The 10,059-nt window shown below is 32.5% G+C and overlaps 1 protein-coding gene across 1 annotated transcript; it reads left to right on the forward strand.

Moving 5' to 3' along the window:
- The first annotated feature begins 5,345 nt into the window (after window positions 1-5,345).
- Window positions 5,346-8,460, forward strand: LOC139882878 (alpha carbonic anhydrase 7-like). The gene is made up of 7 exons (XM_071867130.1): window positions 5,346-5,461; window positions 5,505-5,559; window positions 5,829-5,935; window positions 6,588-6,690; window positions 7,498-7,665; window positions 7,840-7,893; window positions 8,389-8,460. The coding sequence occupies exons 1-7, from the start codon at window positions 5,346-5,348 to the stop codon at window positions 8,458-8,460; spliced, it is 675 nt and encodes a 224-aa protein (XP_071723231.1).
- The last annotated feature ends 1,599 nt before the right edge of the window (window positions 8,461-10,059 follow it).

Genomic DNA, 10,059 nt, shown 5'->3' on the forward strand with positions numbered 1-10,059 from the left:
AAGCCTTAGAATCAATAATTATCACCTCCTTTGCTCTCTAAATAAATCATGTTCATCCCTGCAATAAATTAACTTATATTGATGTTACAATTATTACATGGTGTCCAAGTTCATGTGGACTTTAGTACTTTATGTCAACGAAACTAATTAAGTAAAGAGAGTTTAATGAAATTAAATTTACCAACAGTTTCTTTCTTGACCGCTCATTAATTGTTCGATACATTTCTTCGAAGGTCATCTGTTGTGCATGCATTCGTCTTCCCAATCTAAATTTTTTTTTGACTCTTTGTAACTTTTAAGATTGCCAACAATTAAGAAATTTATTTGGTATCTCAACTTTCTTGAGGTATTGATCATAGATAGTTTTGATTGGCATGAGGTGTCTCTGAGTTCTAGCACTATATATATAAGTGAATCAGTGCTTAATATCAACATGGAAAAAAAAGGGTGCGGAAGTAAGGAACTCAGTAGGAGTATCCTCGTCCTAATTGCACCTACCGATGATCATATTCTCGAGATTTTATGCATAAAAAAAATAAAATTATTTAATTGTTAACAATCCTTAAAGTTGATGTACGAGCCGGAACCCCCAATGCAGGTGGAACAACAGCTCTATTTTCCGAACAAGGAAGAAAAATAGAGAACATCATTTCTTAGGTAGAGTAAAGAAGGAGAAGTTTTAAAATTGGAAAAATGAACTTAAATCTACTTTTCTTTTCAATGTTGGAAAGTAAAAACATAAATTGTCAGTCAATATTGCCGTCAGTTGAACTAATCGGAATGGAATATAGCTGTCATTCAATTTTCAAGTCTGCAGAATATTACAATATTAGAGGATGAGCTTTTCTTGCTTATCAAGTACTAAACTAGCCAATAGTAATAATACAAGTGTGACAATCATATTAGACTTAATGTTTATTACTATTGGTTAATAGAAAAATAAAAATACTGAAATAAATGACAAGAAAACTGAAATTTTATGGCCCTAACTCTTTTCGACTAAGTCACTTAACAAGCAAGTTAACCAGTTACAACTTCAATCTAATATGACAATCACTTGTTTATATCTCGGTTTTATCAAAATGATTAAATAAGATGTACACAAGATCTACTTAAGAATAAACTCAACACAAATATGAAATCTTATTCTTAAGCTAGATATTAAATGGCAGCGGATAAACAACCAATTAAATGATCACTGAATCAGATACGTCAGTAACAGTTAAATGGTGTGATTAAATAGATCTGGAGATCTAGAGATCTAATGGACTGTTCGTGCTATGAACTGTTTGTGATGTAAGTTTCTCTAAGTTAAATATGTTTATGCTAGACTTTGGACGATTGGATCAGTCTTAACAAGTGGAGTTAAACTGATCTGATCTACTGACGTAATGAATAAGTCTCTCGGGACTGGTGTCGAGGTTTGGAGACTTATAAATAAATCAAATAAATAATGACAAGTTAAACGTACTGGTTTGATCTAAGGAATGTAACACCTTAACGAGTAGAAACTCGACCAGTTGTTACGATTTGGCGAATGCGTTAAACAATCCTGAAACAAATAGATTTTTGCACAGACTTGTAAAAATACGATAAGATGGATAGAACAGTTCTCACTTAGATTAGATCGAACTGTTGGAGCATATAAATATTGTTTATTTTGGCACAATATAGACTAAACAATAAAAAGAATAGTAGAGATTAAATGCGAGAGATTCAATACGAAAAAAATAACAACTTTGTTTAAAATTTATTCTATTAAAGATATATCGCGGTTCAATGTTAAATAGCCAACACCTACGTCCGCGGACCAAAAGGCCGGATAGAAGTTGCTTACAATGGGGAGAGTAATATGACACGAATTATCCAGATGTGTGTACAAGCCACACATCAAGACTATTGATGTAATTCGCTTATCTCCTATGTAAATTCTACATCTAGGACCAACCTATTCTAGGACCCTACCGATAACGAGCCACGACCGGCTAGTACTCTCGATCTCTACACACCACTCTATGAATCTGGATACTCTATGGCAACAAACTAAAGGGTAGAGTGGAATGGACGTCACTCTATCTTTCTCCTTGTGTTTCATTTATGCAAAAACCCTTCGGTGAAAATCCATCTTCTATGTATACTCGCCTGGTGTCTTGATCGTCACTCTTTGATGAGAATGATCTTATTTGATCCGATTCTAATGATTCACTACCAAATATAATTTCTTGATTGACAAGGAACTAAATGAGTATATTTTTCTTTTATACATGATTTAGTTTCCTTTTCGATTCTTGCTTCTCGTGAATTGTATAGTTGTCTCCCAACCGTTGATTCGTCTATGTCACCGTTCTCCTTATAGTTTATTTTTTCAGCATACTAATCGTTGATCCCTCCATGTCATCGATTTTCAATTGATTTGTTCTGTTAACACATTGATCGTTGAACTCTTTATATCATTAATCTTTGTTCATTTATTTCGTTGATTAGTCAAAATGTCTGGATCAATTAATCGATAATTATATGTTACAAGGACTTATAACTAACTTTATTTAACAATCAAAAAGTGATAATTCTGAAACCATGATCGTGCATTCACAAAAACCAGAAAAACTACTATTGGTATTTAACCTTCACTTGGCAGTAAATACAAAAAAATGGATATTGCAATTTTGAGGAGCAATTTTTACTTCTAGCCAACAAAACTCTAATGCACCTCTATAGATAAGTTCAAGGCAGTATCCATGATTTATTTGTAGCAAGATATCAACCATTTGCCCAAAAAAATCAAATATCACTTTTTGAGCTCAAAAAACCATCAAAAGTGATAATCAATGCATTTTTCATCTCTGCTTGCTATAAGTTCAATACAACCATCCAAATACTTTGTAAATACCATATATGACTTGAATTCAGAATCCATTAACCATTTTTCGACAAGAAACATAAAATTGACATTTGAATTCTCAAAAGTGTCAAAATCAATAACCTAAGTGGTCAAATTCAGCCTATAAGCTCTTACCTACATTTTTCTTTCACATACATGATTAGAATCTCATTTTACAGCTGCTATCCAAGTTTGAGTCTATTTTGTCTAACCATTAAAAGGATAGTTGTTTTAGTCCCTATATTTATTTTTCTATAATGCAGGTCCTCATACAGAATTTTCTGTACTTCCATATTTCTCCGTTTCAGGAGCAATGCGGCTCAGTTTGATCCTTTCCAATAGCTTGTTATTGCTTTTCACAATGTCACTAAACTTTAGAAATCTTGTTCCATGCATATCCCTTCTTTGCCAAAGACACATGTTTCAAGCTTTTCAGCATCTTCAAGTAAGCTTTATTCTCCATGTTTAACACCATACACTTGATCACTTTCATGATTGTAGAATTGTTAGAACGATCAAAACCAACAGCTCCTCCTTCGTTTCTAGAATTATGCAATCCAAACATTCTTTTTAATGAGCAACATCCCACCTTTTCATCACTATTCTAGGATCAAAGTATTTTGAGTTCATCTTTTGCTTCTTTAAAAGCATCATGTATTTCTCCATTGTTATTGTTGAATTCTGGAAACAACCTCCTACAATAAAAGTAACAAAGATGACATTGAACAAATTCAGAATGGGAAGCTCAGTGTAGGATTTCCAAAATAATAGAAATAGTGATGTGGTTTCCTTCTTATCTTTTTATAGAGTTGGTGATGAAAACAATTGATATAGGTCTTTTTTTTTTCTATAGAATTCTCTCTAATAGCGATTTGCCGACTAAACTCTGATTTTTGAGTTACAACCAAAGTTTTAGACATGTTTTCTGGTTTTATTTTGAATGTTTTTATGGGTGAGTTTGTTTGAAAGAGATGAAGATTTTTTGTGTTTTTAAAGGAAATGCTTAAAGGATGATGGTTGTGTTTTCATCAGAAAGAGAAATAGAATACTCTCTCCCATGTGGTCGCCAGATTTTTTACTGAGAAATGTGTCAATCGGAATCCTTTGGTATCCATGGGGTCATTCCTTAGAGTTCGTGGACAGACGAAAAGCTTAAAAATAGAAGAAACTATAAGTCGGGGCCGAATTCGACAGAGGACCTCCGATGCTTAGGTCAGAGAAGACTCGAGGGTACGTGATAAGATGAATGAAAATATTATTTCTAAAAAGAACGACGATATATAACTGATGAGGAAGAAGACAATATGGTGATCTTCCCACAAAAGGAAAAGATGCTCGTGTTTATAGCATTGATTTAGGGATCTGTGTGATATCATGGGATCCATAAAATCAGTGTTTGGTGATCACACAAAAAACATTCTCTTTTCTCCTAGCCAATTCCTTTATAGACATTCGTCCTTTTAAGTGACGTGTTTCTATTAATTCTTGGGCGGTTTACACCTTAAGGGGGAGTTGGTATGCATGGGCACTTGAGTTAGCTTATAACCGAGTCGGGTTGTTAGTGTTTTGGGCCGAATGAGGCTTATTGCTGGACTTTGGCAGATGATCGTTTAATTTATATTGAGGAATTTTTATGGTATAACACTCCTCGTTCGGAGTTAATTCTTAACATATGTTATTAGAAGTTGTTGTTGAGGGTGTGCTATAGAATTCTTGATGGTTTGAGTTTGACAAACCGACTTGTTCATTTGATTTTGGTGTGTTGATGATGTGATGATTTTTCAGTCTCAAGTTCGCTGAAGATGTCTTTCCAACATGGTTCGATTTTTGGCTTGATGTATGATATATATATTGTTTCAATTGTTGGTCGATTTGTAGTTTTACCTTTCGAGGATCAAATGTACGTATTTCCTCTCACTTTATCGAGAGGTCATGGGTTCCATCCTAGAAAATCTTATTTTGGATGGATAATGTGTATAGGAAATGAAAAATAACGTCTACATAACGTCTCTATTTCTTGACTGGGAAATGAAAAATATTTGTAACAGCTATAAATTTATAGTGCATTAATACCTTGGCAAATATAAGGATATACATTTGTTTGAAAGGATAGAGTCCTGATCTGGGTTTTCCTACAAGGAAAAATTCGGGAGCACAAATTTAAGATAGATGCAGATCTTCTTCTTCCTTTTCAGGGTATACACACGTGCAAGCTGGCAGTTATATACATACATTAAAAAGACTCCCAAAATCTTTCAACAGAATAGTCTCAAGAGATTAATCAATAAAAAAATACATGATGGCAACCCAACTCTTGTTTCATTGTTTCTTCATAGTCCTACTATTATTTTCATGTTTCCCAAACTCACAGGAACTCGGTAAGTATTGAAATGCATCATGTCTATAATATATGTTTTAAGTTTATATATCAACATAATAAGATCTTTACATGTGTCAATTATAAATGTATGCAGAGGTGGGTCATGAGTTTAGGTACGATTCAAAAGGCGGCAAAGGACCTGACAAATGGGGCTCTCTCGACCCGGCATGGAGAGCTTGTAGCACCGGAAAAATGCAATCTCGAGAACGGAAGAGTTGTAAACGGAGGTGTCGATGAACTAAGAAGAAATTATGTGGCCTCTCATTCTGTTCTTCAGAATACTGGCCATAATATAATGGTAATGTGTATGTGTGTGTATATATTTATATATATGTATTCCATTTTTTTAATTTGTATATATAATAAAAATACACGCATTAATTTATGAATCTCTTACAAAACTTCAAGAATCGGCACTTTAGAATATAAGAACCAAAGAGTTGTAGTAGTTGTGGATTTTTTATTTTTTTAATGAAAGAGGGGCTGAATCTTGTTAAAATGAAAAATAAAACATGATAAAGCTAATATAGGTCCAACTGATGCCATATATGATACTTGCGTATGCAGTTAAAATGGGAGAGTGGAGCAGGATCTATTGTTCTCAGCGGTACTGAATATCAACTTCAACAAATCCACTGGCACTCACCATCTGAACATGTCCTAAAGGGCATAAGGTTTATTTTTAATTAGATTAATCAAAACTAACTTTATTTTGTTTATTCAGTGGAAATATAACCTGAAAAAAAACTACTCCCTCTCTCTTACAAAGTCAAAGAGTCATGTATTTCTAGACGGAAGATAGTATTAAATTAGAAAAGACATTTTATTTACGTCTAAAAGAAGTATATTTTTCACAGTTTAGGAAAATATTGTCACTATTAACATTATTTAGACAAAAAAGTCTTAATTGCACCGTGTTAGACTGCCCGACATCGCATTCACACGTCGTAACCTTTATCGATTAAGTATTTATTTAAATTGAATTGTTTTCATACTCGATTGAATGTATTTTCTAGCGATTTTCATTTAAATTAAAAATTTCAGTTATCCTTAAAGTCAATAACCTCCTATTGAATTTCATTGAAATTTCTACATTTTTTTACACACATTAGCTACTGTTCACTCATTTAAAACTTATTGTGTGTATTTCAATCAGACATGGAATCCTATTCAGTTTAGAAAAACTTAAAAAGCCAAAATTATCCTCAACTTGTTCTCTCAAGCATCTCCTCCACATTTGTTTCGTTTGTCTCGGGTTATAATTAAAAACACTTTGAATTTGGGTAAAAAGAGAAATGGTTTAACTTCCTCTTGATATTTATCTAGGTATAATATGGAGGCACACTTGGTTCATAAAAGCAGAGATGGAAAAGTTGCCGTTATTAGTATCTTGTACAAGTTTGGTCAACCTGATCCTTTCTTAGCATCGGTAAGTACTACGGACTGAAGATTTGGATGAAAGTAAATAATTACTCTTCTTACTATTGGCATATATATATAAACATAAACTCCCATATTTTATTTTGAACATCTCTTAAGGAATAAATATATTGACATGCATCATCTTAATTTGATTTCAATTTACAAAATCATATATACATGAAATTGTTTTGTGTACAGTTCACTGTCTCAACTTGCAAATGTTTACAAATCACTACATGGATTTGGAAAAAAAACTATTCTCATCTATATTTCTATATTAATAGTAGACACAAACTCTCCTATAATTCACAAATGACACACTCATTAAATATTTTTAATTATATTTAATTGACTTATTTTATGCAATGCACGGGCTTTCTGACACTAGTACCTTCGATTAATAAATATATCACATGTGGCATATTATCTGGTTATTTCTTCGTCTAAATGCCCCCCCACCCAATGGACGTGGATAACAAATATTTTTCTCTAAGTTTTATGTCAAAAATACTTTGATTTCTTTTGTTTTAAATTTTAGATTTTATCTTCTCTGTTCAACTTTGAATGTATTTTGAAAATGTAAGGATATCTCTATAGAAAATAAGAAAATTCAAATAAAATCTTAGAAAACTAATCGAGAGGATGATCAAATTTATTATGGGAAATTGAAATTAACGGTCATATTTTTGATTCACCTTGACCAAAGAGGAGGAGATAAACTATTTTCCTAGAAAAAATTTAAGGATTTTCTTATAATTAATGATTCCCGATTTCATTACATATTACTGATGGCTTGTAATTTTTGAATAAATAGTTGGAAAATCACTTGAAGGCCGTTACTGATAAAACTGGGGCAGAGACAGTGGTAGGTGTGACTAATCCGATGAGCATACATATGGAAAGTCCAGGGTTTTATCGATATATTGGCTCCCTCACTACTCCTCCTTGCACTGAAAATGTCATTTGGACCATTCTCACTCAGGTCTAATTTTCACTTCTAACTACATTTTTTTTATAAGGTAAATTTTATTAAAAATTATTTGGATTAAGATGACCGGCTTTCCAAAAGTCAGCTATCTAACTACATATATAATTTTTTTAAGAAATTTTCTTAAAATGCTCATATACTTTTTTCATATATTATTTTTAATTTCAGGTTCGGACTGTATCAAGAGAACAAGAGGATTTGATTCGAATTGCTGCCAATGATGTGAGTTTCGCGTTTAAAAATACACATATATATTGGGTTCTAACTGGAAATGAATATACGGATCTTGATTTTACTTTAAATTTTATTACTTTTATTATCTCTCTGTGTTCAAATAGATGTTGATTTTATTTTTTAGATTCATTGAAAAATTGATGTTTTTAAATATAATAATAATCAGATTATACATCAACTTCTCAAAAAATTTAAAAAAAAAAAAAAAAAAAAACATATATTTTGAAGACAGAGAGAGTTTACAAAAGAAACATGATTATGTGAGGCTTAATAGTTGGGTTGATATTATTCTTAAAACTTTTAGAAGATTATATACTCTATATTTGAAGAACAATTCATGTTTTTAGGTCTAGTATATAGTATCAAATGCACTTATTAGTCTTTGGGATCATGAATCTACGATCATTTCACCAATTCATTTTTATCCATTTCATTCCGGTTTAGCAGTGCTCAAACTAATTTAATTGATTTTTGTTTGTGTAGGAATCCGGCACCAATGCGAGACCCCTACAGCCACTAAATGGCCGCTTAGTTACATTATCTAAGCTTCGTTAACACCAACAAGACCCTTTGGATCATCTCCTCAACACTGAATAAAATTATGTAAATTTAAATTTGATTACCCCAAATAAATATCGGAACATTGGGGGGGAGAACACTCGCACTTGAATATGAGACAAGCACCCCTGAAATGTTCTTGATGTTATTTTGGAACATAAAAATTTCAATTCATTTGGACATTTCATAAAGAGGTCATTGAAATTAATTTATTAATTTGTATTTTCATTTGCTAATTTGTATTTTCAAAGCACCTACACCATGCACCGACATTTATTTATTTACTAATTTTTATTTTCAAAGCACCTACATCATCCACTTACAATAGAAAATAAAATTTTATTTTTTCAAGAGCAACTGTTTAAACTTTTATCCATATAATTGTCTTTGACCAATAAATATATATATATATATATATATATAAACAGCCTCATTTTTTTCATTTTTTTCCTAGAGCATTGACATCATTTGAGCCCGCCCGATCACTATGGGTATGAGACCTATAACTTTTTTTGAAGTTATGAGACTCTATATTTGAATAATAAAATATACAAAAAGTTAAATTTGAAATTAGGGAGAGTCCTTCATTTTTATTTTATTTTTGATGTGGATTTTATTCGATATCAATAAGAGCTATAAAATGAAGAGAAACGGATAATCTATCTCATCCGTTGGATTTATAGTTAGTTATATAATGGGCAAGACGATTGCACACTTACGGTAAGTAAATAAAAAGACAAGATGTAAAACTAGATGCTAACGTTTTAATCTTACATATGAGTTTTCGACAAATCAAAAAACATGTATCTGAGCTATTCAAAGCTTTAACAATTAATAGAGCATCTAATTCTAAAATTACTTGTCGATCACCCAAGGTTGCAGCGAGTCGAAGGCCAAGAAGAGCAAGCATAGCTTCGGCTTGGTAGATGTCGAGGAGTCTAGGTCCAAAGCTGGAGAAGTGATCAAAGACTTGGCCTGTTTCATTTCTTATTACAGCTCCCATTCCATAACTTTGTTGGTCATTAAACAAAGTTGCATTAAAGTTAACCTTAAACCACCCAGCAAGTGGTGGATTCCATTTTGTAGAAACTGATGGAGGCCTAGAATGGGTTGTCCCAGAGAGTCTAGTGGTATGCTCCATTGAAAGGATTAAAGCCGAGAAGAAACCGGCTTGAGGTAACTAGCAGATTGCTTCTTTCCAAACTCGGTTGCGATTCTTCCATATTGTCCATAGTAAGAGATTTAACAAGATCCAATTTTTATGGTTTATGATGCAATGAAGGCGATCATACCATGAAAAGAAGCTCTCATTTGATGCATATATATTATGAGAAGCCAAGAATAATTTCCAAATCTTAACAACCCATGGACAAGTAAGAAAGTGATGCGAAATATTTTCATAAGTGTTAGGGCAAACCGGACAAATGCGATCAGCTTGAACCTGATGAATGTGCAGAATGTCTCGAGTAAGAAGATTGTGATTCCCAATTCTCCAAAAGAATAGTTTTATCTTGGGTTGGATTTTGAGCTTCCAAGTAAGATTCTAAAAACGTGGCAAAGAAGAACGGAGTGGGAGCGAGTCCCTCCTTTTAAGGG

This window comes from Rutidosis leptorrhynchoides, unplaced genomic scaffold (genome assembly GCF_046630445.1).
Source record: "Rutidosis leptorrhynchoides isolate AG116_Rl617_1_P2 unplaced genomic scaffold, CSIRO_AGI_Rlap_v1 contig321, whole genome shotgun sequence".
Classification (NCBI taxonomy): Eukaryota; Viridiplantae; Streptophyta; class Magnoliopsida; order Asterales; family Asteraceae; genus Rutidosis; species Rutidosis leptorrhynchoides.